The sequence below is a fragment of the Equus caballus genome, chromosome 11, assembly GCF_041296265.1.
Source record: "Equus caballus isolate H_3958 breed thoroughbred chromosome 11, TB-T2T, whole genome shotgun sequence".
NCBI lineage: Eukaryota > Metazoa > Chordata > Mammalia > Perissodactyla > Equidae > Equus > Equus caballus.
In genome coordinates, this window is record NC_091694.1 from 55,329,973 (window position 1) to 55,352,461 (window position 22,489).

Sequence of the window (22,489 nt, forward strand, 5' to 3'; positions counted from 1 at the left end):
CTTCATAGCATGTGTTATTATCTGAAATCGTCATGATCATTCATTTGCTCATGTGTCTGTTCCTCATCACTGGTATGTGAGCTCCATCAGATTGGGGATCTTGTCTTTCCATCCTGACTATATTCTTAATGCCTAGAACACGGCCTGCCACGTGGTAGGCAATGCTAAGAATAAATTTGTGTCATGAATGGATGGTCCATGAGTGTTTTAGGCTTGGGATCTGCCTAACACATCAGTGAGCCAGACTGAATCCTTCCTATTCTATACAGAAACAATTTAGCATGACAGTTCTGAGTTTAAGCTCTGGAATCTAATTAGCTGAGGTTGAAGCCCAGTTCTCCTGCTTCCTAATTATACCTGACCTTGGGCAAGTCAATTACCTCTAGATGCCTTGGTTTCTTCATTTGGAAAATGGTAATAACAATAATGAATTTCCACCCAATAGGATTGTTTGAGAGTTTAGTGAGGTCATGCATGTAAATGCTTAGCACAATGCTTAACATAAGTAAATATTAAAGAAATATAACCTGCTGCTGTTATTATGGCCCCACTATTAGGCTGAAACGACCATTGAGGACTGCTACTGAGCAACAAGTCTGGGCTGTGTCTTTTGTGCAGGTGAAGATGAGCCACAGAAGTATTGATTGGGCTTGGAATTATGGAATAGTAGAGAGCAGTTTTCAGAAATGGAGGATGTGGAGTGTGTGTGTATATGGGTGGGTATGTATGTCTGTGTGTGTGTCTGTGTGTCTGTGTGTTTGGGGAATACAATGGATGTTAGCACAGACTTTTTGTCTCAGTCACCCTATAAACTGTGTTGCTTATGCCTAAGATCATGTTAGAGAGCACAGGCATCATAGACCAGTCAGACTGACTACTTCAAACCCTAGGCTGTTCTGTCTTCCCTACCCTTAATTCTTCAGGTTCTGTCAGTACACTAGAATCAGGGGAAACTTTATTTGAATAGCTTCTTTTTGACCAGGGCAATCACTGACTTCCTGGATGAGGCTTTCTAAGTAAGGTCTTCTTCCCTGGGCACCCATATTCACCTGAGTATTAGGTGACTGTCTCAGCCTGGATCCTTGTCAGCTGAGGGAACAAGCTCCAGCAACTCTTCCAGAGCTGTGGGCATCATCCTTCCAAGACTCAACAGCCTTGTAGGTGAAGTGGGGTGAACAGAGTGTGGGCAGACAGCAGAGGACACCTCCGTCACATGCGAGCAGTACGTCATAGCCCCGCATCTGAGCAGGCGTCACAGGCCCGCATCTGTGGAGCCCTCCATTTTTCCTTTGTCTCAGAGAATTTCTTTAGAAATAGAAATAATGTGCAGTTTGTTGTGAGTTACAGGCCACTGACTGCTTACTTTCTGCCGCCTTTGATTACAGATGGTCACTATTCCCGTTTTGACATGAAGATATACACCTTAGCCCATTTCTTCCTTCCCCTTTTTGTTTGGTGGCTTCTGTCTGATTTCTTGATTCTTAAAGCATCGAGACAAAAACTCATCGTTGATTTCCACAGAGGTTTTACTCAGTTAACCCCCCACTCCCGCCCTTGGAATCCAGACACTCATGTTCTCATCTCTCCTCGAGTGAATTCTTCCTCATGAGAGTCACTCGTGCCACAAGCACAGGCCCTGGCTTGTGACAGTTGCACCCTCATTAGAGGACTTTTTAAATACATTTTGTCATCCTCATTCAATGATCTATGTAGCTATTTAAAAAAAGAATGAGGCAGCTCTGTATGTCACAATAGGAAATGACATGGAAGATCCCTCTCTACACGAACAGGAAAGGAAGGCATAGAGTGGGGTGTATATATAGTGCTAACATTTGCGGGGACAGGTGTAGCCACTAAAAATGGACACACGTACATAGCTGGGTCTGCCTAGAATATTTTTGGAAGGATGCACAAAAAACTGGCTACTGTCCTGGTCTCTGATGAGACTGTGACCACTACGTGGCTCAGAGTTAAGGACAGGAAGGAGACTTTTTGACGTAAACCCTCTAGCACCTTTTGAGTTTGGTACCACATGCGTATAATTCCTGCTCAAAATTAGTTCATTCATTTTGCTGTAGACAGACAGACGTGGTAGAGAAAGGTTATTCTCCATGTTAAAGTCCTAAGAATTAAAAGGCAATTGAACCAGGAATAACTTGAATTTTGTGGTACTTTGTCTCTTAATGCTACCCTCTTTGCCACCTAAGAGCTTCTCAGAGTCATTACTGAGGGTGTTGAGTGACTAGAAACAACTGGAAAATAATGTTGCCTCCCTGGCTCAGGAGGAGGGCCCCTCCAGTCATACTGATTCAAACTGGTTTTTCCAGAGTGAATTTTGGAGAACAGACGCTTGGCTGTCTCCTCACCATCCTCCCGCCATAGATTCTGAACAGCCTTGTAGCCCCGAGTTGCTTTTCTTGTTCTGTTGATCTTGACCTTCACTCCTTCAGTCACCCACAGACAGTTTTCTTCTTGACTCACTGACAGAAGTAATTGAACTAATCTTCCATATTTGGAAAAGCACCACTCACCTACTGCTAGATAAATTTCTTCAAAGGATGTCGACTCCCAGGCCGTTGGAAGTCCCTTTTAGTCTGCTACAGGCAAGATCCTCTCTGACCTTGCTTCCATGTCAAATTTTGACGAAGGACACAGAAAAGCAGCATTCCTGCCCTAAAGGTGGATCATGATGCTCAGCACAAAACAAAATGGGTATTTTTGTGTGTTTGCTGACCAATACTAGAATTGTGCTACCTGACATTGGGGCAGAGCATCTTCACTGGTTGGTTCCTGGGATATTTTAGGAATTTGCAGATTGAAGACCATTCCTTAAGCCGTGGAGTTTGTCAGCCTTGGCACTCATGATAGTGTGGGCTGGCTAATTCATTATTGCGAGGGAGTGTCCTGTGCATTTTAGCATGTTTAGCAGCATCCCTCGCCTCTTCCCACTAGATACGAGTACTGTTCACCGCATGTGACAACCAAAACTGTCTCCAGATATTGCCAAATGCCCCTGGGGGGACAAAATCGCCCCTGATTATGGACTAATACCTTAAGCCATGCTCTCTTTGTGAGTATACCAAAAATACTATACCTGCTCAACTCTTTCTCTTTTCTTTTCTTTTTTAACCACTTTAGACATTTTTCTAAAAGTGTGCTTTAAATAACTTTTTTAAAAAGGTGAGGTGGGAGCAGATGCTCTCCTAGATACTGTTTCCTGTGCTTTTAATTAAGTCTCTGGAAACTTTTACCTAATAGCTTTGTGGGACAACAAGAAAGTGGTATTTAAATTTGGAGGTATTAACACTGACTTGCCTGATCTAGTTTTTACCAAGAAGAATGTCCCATTTTATTTGAAATGATGGGGTAATAAGTTAATCCTTTTTTTTTTTTTGCTCCCCAAATCTCCCCAGTACATAGTTGTATATTTTAGTTGTGGGTCCTTCTAGTTGTGGCATTTGGGATGCTGCCTCAATGTGGCCCGACGAGTTGTGCCATGTCCCCACCGAAGATCCGAACCAGCGAAACCCTGGGCTGCCGAAGCAGAGCACGCGAACTTAACCACTCGGCCATGGGGCCGGCCCCGAGTTTATCCCTTGAGTGGAAGGCATCTGACTTCTGTGGAGGGGGATGTAGCAGAGATGTGTTGAAGGCTTTATCCACACAGGTCCTGGGCTCTCCCCACCTGGTTTCTCTTGGGAACCCCATGAGCTTCCATATCACTCTTGAGGGGTGACCTACCTCCATGTTCTTCCCTGGAGAGATCTGAGGGCATGCAGCTCTTCTGCGGGAATGTTCAAAGCAGATTCCTAAGTTCTAATAGATGGTGCCCTAAAAATCTGTCTCCACCTTGATCCCTCTCTCAAGTCATCTTTTGTCTGTTTCAGGATTGAGTTATTTTAATCCGATCATGCTCTTTTTAAACAAGCCCTCCAATGGTCCTGAGATGCCCTTAGAATGAAACCCCAGTGCCTGCATCTGGCTGACAAGGCCCTGCCCCATCTCACCTTTGCCCTCTTCTCCTGCCACTCTTCCTGTCACTCACTGGGCTCCAGCCATGTTGCCCATCTTGGGGACCTTGAACTGGCCATATTAGTTCCCACCTCTGGGCCTTTGCACTTGCAATTCCCTCTGCCTGGAATGTTCTCTCCCAAATCTTCTTGAGGCCTGGCTGACTCTTCCTTCAGGTTGCACCTTAAATGTCACCCCTCTGAGAAGTCTTTCCTCATCACAGCTCCACACCCCACAGCTGCCCTCTCTACCAATTTTCCTGCTTTCGGTTGTCCACAGCACTTCCAACCATTTGAAATGATCTCCTCATAGTTCCCGTGCTTATTATTTTTCTCCCTGCATTAGAATGTAAGTTCCGTGGGAGTGTCTAGTCTCGTTCGCCACTGGTGTGGTGCCTGAGTGGGCACTTCACAAATACTGGGTTAGTAAATGAATTACAGCCGGAGCTCTCTGTGTCCTACGGCAGGAGGCTGTGAGCCAGGTGTGGTTCAGTCACTTTCCGTTTGAAGAACTATCTGTGTAGCAGTGAGGACTAGAAGACCTGGGGATATGCTGGCAGTTCTTACCTTGTTTTCAGTGTGTGCCGGATGGTTTAGGCTCAGTAAGGAGCGGCTTGTCGATACCTGGTAAGGAGGGAAAGTGGATCAAGCAACACCCCTGATCGTGCTCCGGCCTTCCCAAGTTCCTCCCTGCCTTCCTCCCTTCCTCTTTTCTCTCCCTCCCTTCTTCTCTCCCTCCCCCCCTTCCCATATAACATAAAGCTAACCATTCTAACTATTTTAAAGTTACGGTTCAGTGACATTTAGTACAGTCACAATATTGTGTAACTACCACCACTATCTAGTTCCAGAACATTTTCACCATCCCAAAGGAAACCCCATACTCATTAAGCAATCATTCCCCATTCCCCCTCCCCCTAGCCCCTGGCAACCTGTAATTTACTTTCTGTCTTCATGGATTTGTTTATTCTGGGCATTTCATATAAATAGAATCATACAATATATGCCCTGGCTTATTTCACTTAGCATGATGTTTTCAAGGTTTATCCACATTCTGTCACATATCAGGACCATTTTTATGGCTGTGTAGTATTCCATTGTATGGATATACCACATTGTGTTTATCCACTCATCCACTGATAGACATTTGAGCTGTTTGCACCTCTTGGCTATTGTGAATATTGTGAATGTGCTTTTCACATTCATGTGCATGTTTATATTTGACCACCTCTTTTCAGTTATTTTGAGTATATAGCCAAACATGGAATTGCTGGGCCATATGGTAATTTTATTTAACTTACTGAAATACTGCTAAAGTTTTTCACAGTGCTGCACCATTTTACATTTCCACCAGAAAATCATGAGGTTCCAATTTTTATACATGCTCAGCAATACTTATTTTCTCTCTCTGTGTGTGTTTTTTAAATATATTAATATTATTTAGCCAGCCCAGTGGATGTGAGGTGGTATCATTGTGGCTTTGATTTGGATTTCCCTAATGACTAATGATGTTAAGCATCTTTTCATGTGCTTTTTGGCCATTTTATGTCTTTCTTGGAGTATGTCTTTATTTTGATGCTTAGTTTGTTTGCATTGTAATTGTATGTGAACACTTTTTCTTTCTTGACCATAAGCTGCCTTGTTCATAAAATAGGGCTAATACACTTTGCAGGAGATTTTTGGAAATTAAAGCATTGCTCAGATCTTTGTTAATGTAATTTTGAAATTTTCTCTTTTTTTCTTGCTGCCATCCCACCTTATTTTAAAATACAGCATGTGAACCTTAGGCTTATTTTCCAAATTGGCAATTTTAATTTGTTTTAATTTTCTGATTTTTGACATCTCTGATTCTAACCCATCATGGTATCCTATGCATTTTTAGGTTTTAAACATTTTAAAATCAGTTTGTTTCTTAGCTAATATAGTGTCTAGGCAAGTATTTGACTTTTTGCTATTTGAGAGTAGCTGGGTGACGTTGGAGGTTGTTTTCATGACAACGTTTTTTTTCCTTTTCAGAAAAAATTGCCTTTGACAACACTGGCTCAGTGTTTGATGGAAGGGTCAGCTATCCTTGGAGATGACACACTTCTTGGGTAAGGTGATACCATGCATGGGTTTGGGCCAACTCTAGGTAAGTCCCCATCCGTGAAAAGGGGACTGGAGCTCCTCAGGGGAGCAGTAGGACACCTGTAGTCTGGCTGGGGGCTGGGTGGAGTAGAAGAAAAGTTTACGTGAGAAATCAGAACGCCAGGCCCTGAAGTCATACTATTTTTGCAGCGAGGCGACTCCCAAGTGGAGAAATTAGCATGAAACTGTTGCAGGACAATTGAAATCCCTACGGCTCCAGCAGAAGCAAATATAAAACCTCTCCATGTCAGATGTCAGAACTTATAGGATTCCCAGAAGAACAGCCCTTGCTGATTTTGAGCTCACAATAAAAACAAGCTAAAAATAGAATCATCATGAGAGAGACTCAGCAGGCACAATCAGTAGGAGAATCAGTACCCTAAGAACTAAAAATAATAGGACAATATGAAAGAAACTATAAAAAATTATATTTAAGAAGAAATTTAAAAATATAATTAAGTCAAAAATTCCTTGACCCAAAGAATCAAACAATGTGATAAAAATAGGCAGAATCAAAAACCAGATGGAACTTTTTAAGTTTCAAATCATACTTACTATAATTTAAAAACTTAATTGAGATAAACTGGAAATTGCACATAAATAGAGAATTGGTGGACTTGAAACAGATCTGAAGTTGCCACCTAGAATGAACAGAAGGAAGTGCGGGAGAGAAGCGTCACTAGGTGGAGAGGCGTGGGTGACAGAATGCAAAGCTGCCGTGTTATGTCTAGCGGTAGTTCCTGAAGAAGAAAAGAGAGAGAAGGGAAAGTTTATGGTTGAATGTTTCTTTTCTAGGTTTGAAGAAAAACATAAGTCTTTAGATTTAAGAAGCAGAGAAAGTCCTGATTGAGATCAACAAAAGGACATCCATCCCTGGACATATTATAGTAAAACTACAGATTATTAACAAAAAAGAGAGACTTTAAAGTCAATCAGAGAAAAAGATAATTATACATAAAAGAACAGTTAGACTGTAAACAGACTATTCATTAGCCAAAGTAAATGTCAGGAAATAATGGAGGAATATCTTCAAGCATTGAGAAAAAATATGAGAAACCTAGATTCTACGATAAACTAAATCACTGTTCAAGAATAAGGCGGAAATGAAGATATTTTCAGGCAAAGATTTGGAGAAGTTACTGCTTGCGCTTTCTCACTGAGAGAACTAGTCGAGGTTATGTGAAATAGATTATGTCCAGAAGAAAGGAATGCAATGCAATTAGCAAGACAGCATACAAAATTAGTAAATCTGGTGTAGGGGATGAAAAAAACTTATTTTTCCCTCTACTCTTCTTGGGTTTCTTATTGGGGCCCTGAACATTAAATTGACAAAAGACAGATTAACAAGAGAAAAGCATACACATTTTATTAACACGTGCATTGCGTACACATGGGAGAACTCAGTGATGAGTCACTCGAAGGGGTGGAAAAAGTTGGGCTTATATCACGTTTTTCACAAAACAACAGTTTTTAGAGAAGTGACAAGACAAAGGAGAAGAAATTTGATTGTCTAGGGTGACAAATTGTGGGAAAGCAAATATATGAGGGAACTAATGGAAGATAAGGACTACTTATTAAGGTTTGTAATGTAGGTTCCTTTGGTGCCTTTTCTGGGCTGATAGGGGTCTACAGTTTGCTCTGGTGATTAACTTCTCTCCTTCCTAGTAGAGAGGGGAAGGGGGGACAACTTTACAAATTTGTGTCCTGCTTTTAGGTAAACAGGGGGAGGGCAGAGAGCTTTTTTATATCTTCTTCTAGGTTCCCTTCAGCTCAAAATCATCCTTGTGCCAAAGTGGCATATTTTGGGGTGGCAAATTCTGCTACTCTTCAGTGTAAGGAAATATAAATAAATATTGAATTAAAAAATAGCAATATAACAGTGATTAATTTGGGGGGCATTAAAGCAAAGTGAAACTAAAATACTAGAAAATAATCACATGAAGCATTGCAAACAGAATTGGTGTTTCAAGCTCTTATATTGTTTGAAAGGAGGATAAAGATATTACATTTAAACTTAAAGGGAAGTTTGCATGTAAGACAAGTAAGAGTAACTACAGAAAGAATGGAAATAGAATTTATAACTTCAAAACCAATAAAAGGATGGAAAGGGAAATAAATAAAATAGAAAAAACCCATAGAAGGGACTAAAAGAGAAAAAAGCAAAGAAAAGCAGGATACATGGAAAACAGAAAATAAAGGTAATAGCAATTAATGCACATATATCTATAATTATAAGAGATGTAAATGGAATAAAGTCAACTTTTTATAATATAGAGAGTCTCAGGTGGATAAACGTGAAATCCTGCTGTGTACTCTTTCTAAGAGACAGGTCTAAAACATGATGACACAGCACGGCTGAAATTAAAGGGATGGAGGACATCCAGGTAAAGAAGACAGACTGAACAAACGTGTCTGATTTCGTTCCCTTCCCAAATCCACTACAATAAAGAGCTTTTCTTTTCTTAACAGACATAAACCCATCAAGACAAGAAAAACAGGAAAGAAGACAAGCAACAACATTTTGTGTGCTGTAAAGCATTACGATTGACTGGGAACTGACTTAGCAAGTCCCAGGGAGCTGACTCCCAAGCCGGAAGGGGGATATGCAGAGAACCCACATCGTTTATACCATGAAATGCTGACAAGGCTTAGGGATTGGCAGCTCCAGGGAGGTCTGGAATAGTGGGTCTTTGGGGGTGGCGTGGTGATTAAAATCAAGAATGTGGGTTGAAAGCTAGTCAGGTGCCATTTAGACCACTCAGACCCAGCCCTTATCCATACCTCTGGGAGACTCTTGTCCCTTGCCTCCAACCCTAAGAGAAGTCTGGACCTTGATGCTCCAGAGAAGGCAGAACAGAACATCCCTAGACTGGGGACACCAGGCACCGTGGAATGTAAGGGTCCTAGTCATTACAGAAGAGAATTAAATGATCTAATGCATACCAGATGCTGAGACTCTTCCCCTACTCATGCGGCTCCCAGGCCTTTACCCTCTAGGCAGGAAGTTAGAAGAACGTTCTTTGGAGAATCTGACCAGCCCAATGGGAATGAACTAAACATTCCAGGACATTGGAGGGGGCAGTGCTCTAGTGAATGGCCCAGCTATATCATCCTGCAGACCAGCTCACAGCTGACGAGCTTCACTCACACACTCTGAGCTTTGTAGTCTCCATTCTTGAAGATAGACAGGTCACCAGACGTTGGAGGAAAGTCTCTAACCTGAAGCCTAGACGCCAAAACAATCAGGAAGAAATTGATATTGTGTGGAAAAGATTTCAGGAAAACTATCACTTAAATTTTCAAGTGATAAGAGAAGATAATGCATCTATGAAATAAAAGAACAGGATGTTAATTAAAAAATACTTACAGGAGAGAAATATTCATAGATCAGAAACAAGCTCATAGAAATGAAGAACAGGACATTCTCAGTAGAAGGTTTCGAAGATAAAGTTGAAGAAATCATCCAGAAAAGAGAGCAAAAAGACAAAAATGTAGAAAATAGATGTTAGAAAATTAGAGGACCAATCCTGGAAGTCTTAGGCCTATATAACAGGAGTTCTGAGAAATGGAGAGGAAGAAATCATAATCCTAATCATAATGAAAAAAATAATCCAAAAGAGTTTTCCAGAACTGAAGGACATAAGTTTCTATATTGAAAGGGCCCAGTGAGCTCCTAATGCAATAGAAAAATTTAACCCTGTGCGTGGGCTCACCGCCAATGAGTACTAGTGACAAAAGATTCTACAACCTTCCGGAGAAAAAAATGGTCACTTACAAAGGGTAAGAAATCTGAATGCTTCCAGACTTGCCAAAAGCAATAATGGAAGCTAGCAGATTATTGAACAATGCCTTCAAAATTCTGAAGGAATATGAAGCATGGAATTTAGTATCCTGCCTCGCTATCAATCAATGTGAGGGGGGAGGAGAATGTTGTGACATGCAAGGTCTCAGAAGTGGACTCCCCTCACACTCTTCTCAGAAAGCTAAAGCATGAGGTGTTCCATGGTGGAGGAGCGACCAAGAAAGAAAGGAATAGGAATATAGGAAACAGGATATAGGAAACAGCATGTTCAACCCAGGACAGAGAAGGAGAGAGAGAATCCCAGGAAATGGTGGAGGAAGATCGCAGGAAGACAGCTGTGCCTAGGGATAGAAGGAAAACTCAATCTTGATTGACATGGGTCTGGGAGAGACTAGTTCAAGAAGATGAAATTCGTTCATGTCAAGTGTGGTTCAGTATCTTAAGAGGCAAACTAGAAAAGTGGCAGAGGATTTTGGGTTCAATCAGGTACACAGAAAACTAAAGCAAACCAAGACAAGGCAGTTATTAACTCCAGAGAGAACAACTAAGTGTGCAGGAAAGACCAGTGATCATAATACACTACCCAGCTTAACTCCGAATAGCATATGGAGTCAAAATATAGTGTAAAGACTATCTACTGATACAAATAAATAGAGGGGGGGAATGTAAATATAGCTAAATTCTCATTTTCTGTAGTTGAGAGTCAATAGTGAATGCTAAAAATTTTAAAAAGAAGTAGCAGTAGAAATATGGAGTTAGAAGAATCAGATAAAAGACACCATTAAAAAGGTACAAAGATGAACGCACAACCTGGGATTTGGCATTTGCAGCAAATATGAAAAAGAATTGGAATCATTCTATATCCACATGCATGTCTGTAAGTATATAAAGAACTCTATCAATAAATTCCAATAAATAGGTCCTGATACAAAAATAGCCAAAGACTATGAATAGGCACTTCATGGAAGAGGGATGCTGGATCGTCCAAAACGTGAAAAGATACTCAGTCTCACCGGTAGTCAAGGAATGCAAATTAAAGCCAGAATCAGATATTTTGAATCCACCAGTGTGGCAGAAATTAAAATGCCTTACCAGTACTGTGAGTTGGCAAGAGTGTAGAGCAGTGGGAACTCTCATTTGAGAGTGAAGTCAGTACTGTCACTCTGGAGAGCAATTTGGCAATATCTTGTAAGGTTAAGGGTATGCATATCTTCTCTTCTTTGCATAGAAGAATTTTCACACCTGCAGAAAGAGACAGCATATGTACTGCAGCACTGCTAGCCAAAAATTGCTGGTACGGAAAGGCTTAATAAATGGTGATATATCCATAGAATGGAATTCTGTACTGCAAAATGATCTAATTCGGCATGTGTCAAGATGGATAAGCCCCAGAGATAATGATGAATCTAAAAAACGAATAATAGGGGCCAGTCCCGTGGCGGAGTGGTTAAGTTCACGCACTCTGCTTCGGTGGCCCAGGATTTTGGTGGTTTGGATCTTGGGCATGGACATGGCACTGCTCATCAGGTCATGTTGAGGCAGCGTCCCATATAGCACAGCCAGAGGCACTCACAACTAGAATAGACAACTATGTACCAGCGACTTTGTGGGAGAAGAAGACGAAAAAAAAAGATTGGCAACAGATGTTAGCACAGGTACCAATCTTTAAAAAAGAAATAATAAATAAATCACAAATAATAGCAGGATAGGTTCAGGGCGAAACCATTGGTGTAACCTTTTTTAACTGAGTGAAGGAGCAGGATTATATATTGTATGTGAACACATACGTATGTGGTAAAAGTGTAAAAATAGGGACAGGAAAGGTACGTACTAACTTAGAATAACAATTACCTCTTCCCATACTTTTATTGATTTGAAAACACTCTTTATGTGAGTTTCAGTTAACGTGGTACCATGCAAGGGAGAACTGCTTGTATACCATTCAGAGGAATTAACATCTTTGAAATGTTGTGATCTCTCACCTAGGAATATGGCATAACTTTCTACTCATTCAGGTCTTTTGTTTGCCCATTATTAGTAAACTTTTGGAATGGTTTTTCTGTTTCGGTTTTTCAGTGGATAATTGTCTACATCCTGTGTTAAATAACTTTTCATAGCTTAGGAGAAAGAGTTTTCTTTCTGTTAGAGCGTAGTAAAGTTGAGTTTTGGTGTGTGTTTGAAGATGTTAGTTTGTTCATGCATCGATTTTAGCTGGGTTCTCCGGTGCTCTCAGGGGAGATAGAAACACTGGCTCTTTTTAGGTCTATGGATTTAGCATGCTTGAGTCTGTCCTCTCCCTCTCTCTCTCATGTTTCCCTACGTGTCCCTTTTTACCGCAAGCACACAGTAGGTACTCAGCATCATTTAACAAACTGATGACTTCAGAAATGCAAGCGGGTGGAGCACGTTGGTCAATGGGACGCCATGGAAATCAACCAATTTATTAACACTGTCTCATGAAAGTTTACCCAGCCGGAGGTGATGACAGTATGATGCGGTGACATCTTGCTTTCTAGGGTATTCAGTATGTTTTCTTCCCCTTCGGTTGCAGGAAGATGCTGAAACTCTGCGGAGAAACAGAGGACAAGCTGGCTCAGGAGCTGATTCATTTTGAATTGCAGGTGGAGAGAGATGTGATCGAGCCCCTGTTTCTGCTGGCTGAGGTAGGAAGCAGGCATGAGGCTAGGCCTAAGTGAGCAGGGAAGGACAGCACAGTGGGCCCTTTAGTCCATCTGCTTCCAGCCTCGTTGTTGTTTCTGTCCCTCACCCACTCCCTGACACTGTTTTTCATCGGGGATTATTACCACCCAACCACATAGTCAAGATTCCCCAATATGGCAGCCCTTTCAGCTGTTTGCCACCCGCTTCTCCCACCACGCTCTTCTCTGTTGACATTCCAGCGGGTAAACATGCAAAGCTGGCAGCATTACTCCTTCCCCACCAGTCTCCACAGCTCTTGCCACCCCTGCCCCTCCACTCGTCTCATCTTCAATGAAATGAACAGCTGCCCCTCCTCACGAGGGACTGGGGACCCATGTCCAAGAGACTCTGTAAGGCCTCTTGCAGTTTATATAAGTCGATTCTCTTTGGACTATAAAGGACGCTAAATAAAACTGTTTCATTAAAAAGGAATCTTGATGCCTGTGTGACGATTTTGCTAGCTTCAACCAAGTGAACTATTATCAATAGGAAGAGAAATGGTTGGGGGACTTTATTTTCCCTGAACCTCCTCCTAGTTGCCTTCAGTTGCCATACAAAACCTAACTGGTGCTGCTAAAGACAGCAGGTGTGGGGGAAAAAGCAAAGACAAAAGCCTAATCAGCACCGTCCCTTAGAACTGCCCGCAATGATGGAAACGTTTGACCTCTGCACAGTTTGGCAGCCACTAGCCACCTGTGGCTATTGAGCTCTTGAAATGTGGTTACTGTGTCTAAGGAACTAAATTTTTAATTTTGTTTAATTTTTGTTCATTTGAATTTAAAATGACATAGCCACAGGTGGCTCCAGGCTACCATCAGACAGCATTTCCCGAGGCCATGCTTGGTTTCCTTTCTGGACCGCCCCCAGCACCTCCACATCCCCTGGTGCTATTTCTGGGACAGATGTATGCATAAATAATTACCTAAGTGCCTAAAAGTATTCAAGGAGAAAATCCTAGATATGGTGTTTTGATGTAGACCAGCTCTAGACTTCTCAGATCCATCCTCTTACAGGTCATCCCTCAGCCTAGAACATTCATGAGAGGCCCTCTGCTTTTCCTAAGGGTGGTCTGGGGTCCCCGCCAAAGCTGAAAGCAAACCCGAGGGTCAGGGCTGAGCTGGGTGCTGAGAGTCGCTTGTACGAATAAGATGCCCGCGTGACTCTGCAGCTTTGCCTCTAGGCTCTGTGATGGCGCCAGGTGCCTGGAGTCTGTTACCTTCTCCTTCCCACTGGAAGTGGTTACACTCAGGACATTACTCACGCTGCTCCTGAGAGTGAATGGAAAGCACTTCATGGAACACTGGATCTTCTTCACATTTTTGCTTTATATAAAAGCCACGGCCCGAGATGATTTTGATTCAGTTTACAGCCAATTTCCCTTTTAAATTCTCACATCCTGCCCCACTTTTGCTGGGCCTGGGACCAAAATCCTGCACTGGAATGTTCAGTTAAGTCATTTTTAGAAATAAAAATATAAAAAGAGTGTCCACATACAACCACTATGGAAGAACTCACAGCTGAGAGAAGCCATGGTGATGGTTATTCATTATTTACTTTGGAAAAAGTCTTACTTTACTTCTACAGAAATAGATCCTAATTACATTCCCCACAGCCTCAGGTCTCCTGAGACTGGTGGTCTTTTCATCCTTCTGCTGTCTGTTTTGAGTTGGGTCTGTGTGTCAGATCTGACTGCGTTCCTCCCCGCCTTTGGCCCTTACGCGGTAGAGAGAAGTGATTGAGCCTGTTTTTGCTGGTTGAGGTAAGAGCAGCAATGAGAATAGGCCTGAGTGAGCAGGGAGATGCGAGAGCCTCTGAGACAGTCTGGGTTGATGGAGGCCCTGGCAGACGGCCAGCAAAGAAAGAGCAGACTTGAGCTCAGGAAAAGGAATCAAGAATTTCATCTGAAAAGGGTTGGGAGACCTCTAGCAAACTTGTTGGGTGGCTGTCAATAGTTGTTTAAGACTTTATCTTGAGCTTCCGTTTGTGCCTTTTATCTCCTGTAACCACAGGTGGAAATCCCAAATATTCAAAAACAGAGGAAACATTTAGCAAAGTTGGTGCTGGACATGGATTCTTCACGAACGAGGTATGTAGGGTTTCTTTGCTCTCCTTTTTGCTTCTTTGAAGGACTGGTGATCATATTTGGGGGCAGGGTTTGTACGTGGGTGTGTGTAAGTGTTTTCACTCATCTAGTCTTTAACGCCTGCTGTGTGCCAGGCGCTGGAGGTGAGAGTAGAGGGCTGGAGATATGGGGTCTTGCTCTTGAGGAGGCTGCAGTCTGGTTTGGGAGGTAGACACGAAGCGGGTGAACAGACACACAAGATGGTTTCAAGTGGCCATTGTCATGTAAAGAAAATAGCACAGGGCAATTGTGGCAGGGAGCGATGAGGAAAGGGGCAACAGCACAAGGTAGAGGACCACAGAGAAGGCGTTTTTGCGATGACACTTGATCTGAGACATAAACGATGAAAAGGAGGTACCAGGCAAAGAGCTGCTGCAGAACTGTCCATGGCAGCAGGAACAGCACATACAAAGCCCCTGTGGTGGGAATAAGGTTGACATACCCAAGGTACAGAGTGAAGACTAGCGTGTCTGGGGTGGAGGGGACAAAGCAGGTAGGAGAGCAGAGACCAAGCAGGCAGGATGGATGATATGTCGTGTCTATCATGAGGGGAGAGTTTCAGATCCTGGGGACCCGTTCACCTTCTCCTGAAGCCAGTGGTGTAGACATCTCCTTTCTGTAGTCATTCTCTAAACCTGAGACCATTATGAGAGAAGTAAAGTTCCCACAGGGCCGCTCTTCTCCTGCACCCATCTCCTGGAAGACAACAGAAAATTCCTGTGACAGCAGGGTATGCCAGAGACCCTGAGGTGGCCTTGACTGTGGCTGTGGCTGTCAAATGTCATGGTTGTGCACATATGCCTTTTTATTTTCTACAGTGGTGTGTGTGTGTGTGTGTTGTGTAAGTCTGCAAGTTCGAAGAATGCAGTCTCCTGAATATTAATATGAAAGGAACATTTCGCTTCTACTTTAGGTCTGTTGTAGGTCGATTTTAATAATCTCTACATCTTGTTTTAATTTCTTGAGAAAAATAAATGGAAAGAAAGCAGAATATCCTTGGGCTGAGAGATGTAGGATAAAGCGTCCTGTCCCAGGAATCAGAGACGAAGTACCAAGAGCTCCATCACCCATTTCCTAGACCTGTGACCTTGGTCAAGTCCCTTAGCCTCCCAGAGTAGTAATTTCCTCACCTGGACACAGGTAGTAACCACATTTGTGAGTTGACCTGAGGAGGCTGTTTTGAGTGTCACGTGAGATCATGTAAAAGGAAGCTGCTACTGTACGTAGTTGGGACACTGGAATTCTGCGTCTGGACCAAGGAAAAGTATAGGGCGTTTCCCAAGACCAGAAATAAAACAGTTAGATCAGCAGAGAAACACAAGTTTCTTTAGTTAACTTCATGTTCCCCAAACTTCAGTCCACCTGAATGATTTTTGCCATCTGTGCCTGCAAATCTTGTAAAAGGTTGGCTCTCTTTTGCAAAATGAATCTATTTAAAAAGAAACTTTAGAGCACTCACATAAATTGAAAAACAATGCCCTTTGCAACAAATATCAGGTAAACATGGATGTGAACAGGATGAAAGCAAAGCCAATGTTAATCAATTTTAGACCTTCTTGCCTGCGGAAGGCTGGGGTCCTGAAGCTTGTCTCCTTTTGTTACGAAGGAAGGGGAGGAGATGCTGCACAGTTGTTCTTCTGGCCCAGATCTGGGGCTCTCTCCTTAGTGTGCTTGGAGGGATGGAGAGCACAGATTGCATGTGGAGTATTGATTTGGTGTTACTTAGTACTGCGTCCTTGTACCACAGAAAATTGCCTCCCACAACGCCAGTGTTCAAGTCCCTTGCTGGGGGAGTCATGTAAGATGATTGAAGAAATGCTAACTGTCCCACTTTTAGGATGATGGTGGACACCATGCTCCTGGGTTTGCAGAGTGATTTCCTTCTCTGAGGACCTGAGTGCTTAGCTCAGAGGTCTTTTCTCTGCTTCTGTAAGGAAAACCTGAATTTTCAGCTCAGAGCTTCTGTTCAGAGGGCCGTATGCTAGCGTCAAAGCTTATCATTACCATCTGCACTTACATATTTTTGTTTAGTCTTCTTATGAGAGGGAGAGTTACTCCTGGGTGACAGCCACGATCAACCCAGTCTTGTGTGATGTTTTTAATGGTGAAACCAAGTGGTGTGTAGATTCTGAAACCTTAGAGAAGTGTCATGAGGGACCTCTCATCCATGTTTTAACAAACTTTTTCATATTGTCAGCTTGTGTATTGGGGTCTTCTCTTCTATATTGGATTTGGTAAGGAGATATCTACTTCCCTACCCAAATTTTTATGCTTATAAACTTCATCTTAGACACTTTACAACCTTTGTTATTTCAGACAAAAAAAAATCCTTTTAGATGATCCTTGTATAAACCTGACCCTTCTCCTGGGTCATATTGTGGTTTGTCACAGCCCACTCTATTAGTCGTGAGTTTGGGGGTTGAGGGTTGCTTTGGAGGGATTGTTGGCAGTACACCTCCTCAGAAGTGCGGTTGACTTCCCTTCAGGTCCCTGCTCTAGTGACCATGGGAGAGGATCTAACCCACAGCCTCAGTTAAGGAATCCTCATCAGTTTAGGATATAGGCTTCAGGATGAGAGGAGCTCTCTTAGCAAAGCTGTCCTCTTTCTTCCCACTTTAATCTCAGACTAGCCATTTCTAGTCTATGTTTGTCTGTCTTGTAGGACCTTACTGAAAGCCACAAGAAGAAGCCAGCCCACCCCAATGCTCTGCCTTTTCCCCTAACCCTTCACTCTTGGTCAACACGAGGACTGCATCCCAAGATACAGCCATGAGAGTAAGACCAAATGCTGTGCTAGCGAATAGCAAGGATCACCAGCTACTCTTCTGGAAGAGCTGGGTTCTCACTGCCCCCCACCTCCACCTCACACTACTTCTCCATTTAGTCAGTTTCTACATGTGAGGTTCTGTCTTCCGTCTGATCACCAAAGCTTTCTTTAGTCCTCTTTTGTCTTTCATGAACTACACTATCCAGAGTAAGCAGTGTACTCCAGGTGGAGACATACTCTGCCTTTTAAGAAAGGCAGGATGTTTTTATATATTGTCAGCACATCTTGATCCACAGTTCCATGACTGGATCTTTGAATTCTACCACAACTCTGGTGGATACTGTCAAATCCAACAAATCTATCCAGCATTTCATTAGGTCTAACTCCAGTGTGTACATTGGTCACTATTCAAGTAAATCTGGCTTGTCTGCTTCAAAAGCTAATTATATAAACCTTAATAACCTCAGAGAAGACTAAAGCTTAGAAGATGAATAAAAGATTACAGATGAGAAGAATGGAGGTAAACTCAAGGAAACTTTACACTGAACTAAAGATTATGAGTTGAATTGAATTGGATGTGAATGATACACAAACATCTTTTCTTTCACAGGTTTGCTTTGGCAGCGGTTAAAGAAGGAACTCCATACCTTCCCAAAGTCTGCCTAACTTGTTTTTGGGCATGTATCTTAAAGTCAACCCTTCTGGGTCCAGGATGCGTTATGTTTCTGCTGAATAATAGCTGCCTCTGTGTCCTACTGCTATGGACTGAATTGTGCCCTCTCCCCTCCCCCACCGGATTCATTGTTGAAGCCCCTACTCTCCCCCAATGTGACTAGATTTGGAGCTAGGGCCTTTAGGAAGTAATTAAGGTTAAATCAGGTCATAAGGGTAGGACCCTAATTTAATAGGCTTGGTGGCCTTATAGGAAGAGAAAGAGAGAGGGGTCTCTTTCCCGCTGCATACACTCTGAGGACAGGCCATGGTGAGGACAGAGCGAGATGGTGGCCATCTGAAAGCCAGGAGGAGAGAACTCACCAGAGCCCAAACCCTACGGGAGCCTTGATCTTAGACTTTCTAGCCTCCAGAACTATGAGAAAGTAAATTTCTGTTGTTGAAACACCCCAGGCTATGGTATTTGTTATGGCAGCCTGAGCAGACCAAGACACCTACCTTGTTTGCAAGCAAGTGAATGAATATAAGTAAAACAGGAGAGTTTTGGGGAAGGATGCTGGGCAGCTCACGGAGTTAAGGAAGAAGTGGATAACTAGAAGTGGAACTCTGGAGCTGTGGCAGTTCTGAGGACCTCTGGGACTGGCAGCAGAGTCAGTGCCATCAGGAGCTGTTCCTCATCTCCTGCCTACAGGCATCTTTTTCTTCAATCCACTGTCCTCACAGTTACTGGATATCCTTTGGGCTCGTGTCTCCCTGGTATGAGCCCTCTTCCTTTTGTTCCAATTCTGAAAGTACAAAGGAGGAGCTCCATTTGCCTGGACTTTGCTTGTGTGCCCACTTCCTTGGCCTGTCCGTTGGCCAAGGTAATGAAGGGCAGGCACGGGCTTGGCTTACATTGTGGACCCTTACCTTGACCACTCACTGCCAGGGCCATGCAAAACTGGCAGCTCCTTTTGGCCCGCACTTTAGAGTGGGAGTGGAGCAGGACCCCAAACAGCAGAGGATGCCAATGGCAGAGGGAAGGAGAAAACTGAACAGATGAAATCACAAATGTCTCACTAAAGGAACTTGCCTGTTTGCCTTCCAAAAATTCTTCTGGACTTCCTTTTGCCCTGAGCTGATCTTGCATTTGCCTTCTCGACCCTTCTCCTGGTCCCTGAAATTGCATTCCCTTATTTCTGGCCCTTTGCTCTCCTCCAGCCTTCATTAAACTTAGTATTCTGTGTTCATCTCCCCCAGGTCACAGAATGGTAGCATCTTTTCCAGAGAATGATGGTGACATGTCAGCCACTTTAGTGGGAAGAAGTGTACTTTCTGCTCTTCACTTTCAAAGCTCAAACTTTTCTTGGACAAGAGTCCCTGTTTCTTCGTCTAATAGAGCAGGGCAGTTCGTTGTTTTTTTTTTTAAAGATTGGCACCTAGGCTAACAACTGTTGCCAATCTTCCTTTTTTTTTTTTTTTTAAGGATTGGAACCTGGGCTAACAACTGACAATCTTTTTTTTTTTTTTTCCTGCTTTATTTCCCAACCCCACCCCCGCCCCGGGTACATAGTTATATATCTTAGTTGCAGGTCCTTTCTAGTTGTGGGATGTGGGACACCGCCTCAACGTGGCCTGACGAGCGGTGCCATGTCCGCGCCTAGGATCCGAACCCTGGGCCGCTGCAGTGGAGCGTGCGAACTTAACCACTCGGCCACGGAGCCGGCCCCACGCAGTTCTTGAGTTTACTTGTAAAACAGCTAGCTGAGGAGACCCCCCCCCACCTCAAAATTCATGATTAGTGTCTCTTTTTTCAACAGAATATTATCAATACAAATTTTTCCACGTTTTCCTTGCTATTTTGTTATTTGATATCCACAATCTTATTCTGTATCTCATCACTATTTTATAATATCAAAATAGATTACTTATATATTGCAAATAAAATTCCCTATAAAGGGAGGGAAAGGTGTATGTTTTTAAACTACTAGGATATTGACTAAGGGACAGAATTGGGGGAAAAAATAGAAAGGATTAGGAAGAGAATAAAGAGGTAACTTGGGGAAATAAGTCTCCATTTTTATATATATGTTAAGTCTAAATTGGGTTTTTTAAAAAGAATCTAATCTAGATCTTCAAAGCTGTAAAAATCAGCTTAGTGTTTACAGTCCCTTTATTTCTTTATTTTTGCACTTACATGTTGGTTACTTGTTTTTTCTTTGGGTAGCAAGAGCCAGATGGTGGGTGTAGCTTGATCCCATAATCCAGCATGGAGGTATAGTCATTATCTGAGATCTAAATTACAGACGTGGCATCTCATATTTTATTTGACAAAAAACCCCCACAACACTTTAATACTTTGTTTAAAATGGTTAAACCTGGGAGGTATTAATTAAATATATCATTTCTGAAGGGCTATAAGGAAGAATTGCCCAGGAATTCTTACTAATCTTTAGCTGTTAGTTTAGATTTTTAAACATTTTTGCGTAGAATATTTTCTTCTAATTTGCCCTGATTTCTTATCTTGGCATCAGGAATCTTCCCCAGGATGTGTCCCCATCTGTGGAACTTCAAGCCCGCTTTTAAAGTAGTTTTCCCCTGGGTGCACTTTTTAAGTGACAGGGAATCCTGTATTTGGCTACTTTTTGCTAATAGCAAAGAGAATTTTAGTTGCCCTTTCTTATAGAGCCTCACACTCTTCTGGGTTGCCTGCATATAACAAAAGAGAAGAGAAAAATTGTGTAGAGAAGACACCTAGTCATTAGTTTCTTGCCTCTCAAAGTGAAGGTGACATTGCACTTTTTGCCTCTACTTTGCATGGTCAAAAAGCCAGATTGAGCCCTCAGAGCAGTCTGGTTTGGTCTCTATGCTATTGGCCCGCATGCTATTTAAGAGACTATTTAGTCTGTTGCCACATTTCATCAGAAGAGTTCACATGACAGTTTCCGCTTGCCAATTGAAACGTCTGGCATCCCATGACCCACGCTCCTGCTTCGGTCCCATTGGCCCCAGCTGAAGAGCAGCCGCTGCCTCTAGACAGGGCAGCACCCCCCACCCAGGTCCCCATCCTCTCGCTGTCTTTCCTGACTTCCCAAGACCGTTCTCATCCTGATTACACTGTTGCTTTTCCTTAGAGCTGAGAAATAGTTTTATATCTCATATCCCTATGACAAATAGGAAGTAAAAAAATTGAGTGGACTAGTTTTTAAGATAATGACCCATTTGACTTATTTTTCTTACTTGCTGGGCCCTGTAAGCTATTGAGTTTACAGACTCAGTAGGAAGAGGAACCATAGCTACCACCATCTATTGTAATTGGAACCTTCTTTCAGGGCTTGCTCTTGGTAATTCCCTGAGTATGACATATCAACAAGAAGCATTTGTACAAATTCCCCATAAAAGTTCCCAAGCGGCTTCCTTGGAAGGCCGGTATTCTCTGCCCAAAGAGAAATGTTTAAGAAAATATAAATGAGGCTTCTCAGTGTTGATGGGACACTGTTTTGTGGTTACCAGTGGAGATTTTGATTTTCAGTTTGTTTTCACTCTTACCCACGTGTCCTCTCACCTAGCATACGTGATTGGCGGCAGCCAAGTCGGTGAATGTCTCCAAACTCAAGTGCCCACAGGATAGGCAGGGAATTTAAAGGAATGACGTAGACTGAGCTTCAGAGAAAGCAATGGTGATGTCATTGGCCTTAGTGTTCAGAGGACAGTGGGGAAAATGGTGGCAAACTGGGGAATGCTTGCTGTGCCTGAAGGAGTTTCCAGTCCTCAGCGCCAGCACTGACTACTGCCGGCTGGAAATTCGAGCCCCTTCTCCTGGTCTGGTACTCAGTATCTGTTCATTCCCTCTGCTTTTGAGTGAGGGGCTGTCGTTTCCTGGGTAATATTTGTAACCAGTTCTTTTCTCAGTGTTCCCACCATATCCCCTGGCTCTACCTGCCTCACGCCTCTCTTCTTTTTCTCCTGTTTTCCATCAGGTGGCAGCAGACTTCCAAGTCTTCAGGTTTGTCCAGCAGTTTACAGCCTGCGGGTGCCAAAGCTGATGCCCTCAGGGAAGAAATGGAGGAGGCTGCCAACAGAGTGGAGATTTGCAGGGTACCCTCCTCTTTGCTCCTCTCTACTGGGACTGATGGGGGGGCCGTAAGGGAGTTCTTTTTGCTCACTAGGATTCTGTTAAAACCCTAATCGTGATCCTCCGTTTGAACTAACTGCCCCAGGCTTGCATCCTGGCATCTCCAAAGAGCCCAGGATGAGCCCCGAGAGTTGGGGCTTTGACCGTGACCTCGACAAGGGGCAGCAGTGGGTCA

The 22,489-nt window shown here is 42.9% G+C and overlaps 1 protein-coding gene across 12 annotated transcripts in view; it reads left to right on the forward strand.

Moving 5' to 3' along the window:
* ARHGAP44 (Rho GTPase activating protein 44) overlaps positions 1-22,489 on the forward strand; it is a 180,720-nt gene that overhangs the window by 103,488 nt on the left and 54,743 nt on the right. For 11 of the 12 annotated variants that reach the window (XR_011423089.1, XR_011423090.1, XR_011423088.1 and 8 more), the window contains exons 4-7: positions 6,027-6,103; positions 12,491-12,602; positions 14,649-14,725; positions 22,160-22,277. Coding sequence is in view for 9 of the 12 variants with exons in the window: in XM_001503326.6 (XP_001503376.2) it covers positions 6,027-6,103; positions 12,491-12,602; positions 14,649-14,725; positions 22,160-22,277 (384 nt within the window). In the remaining 3 variants the exon portion in view is untranslated. Of the gene's footprint in view, positions 1-6,026; positions 6,104-8,700; positions 8,810-12,490; positions 12,603-14,648; positions 14,726-22,159; positions 22,278-22,489 lie in introns of those variants that run through there. The other variant, XM_023653532.2, reaches the window with a different exon arrangement.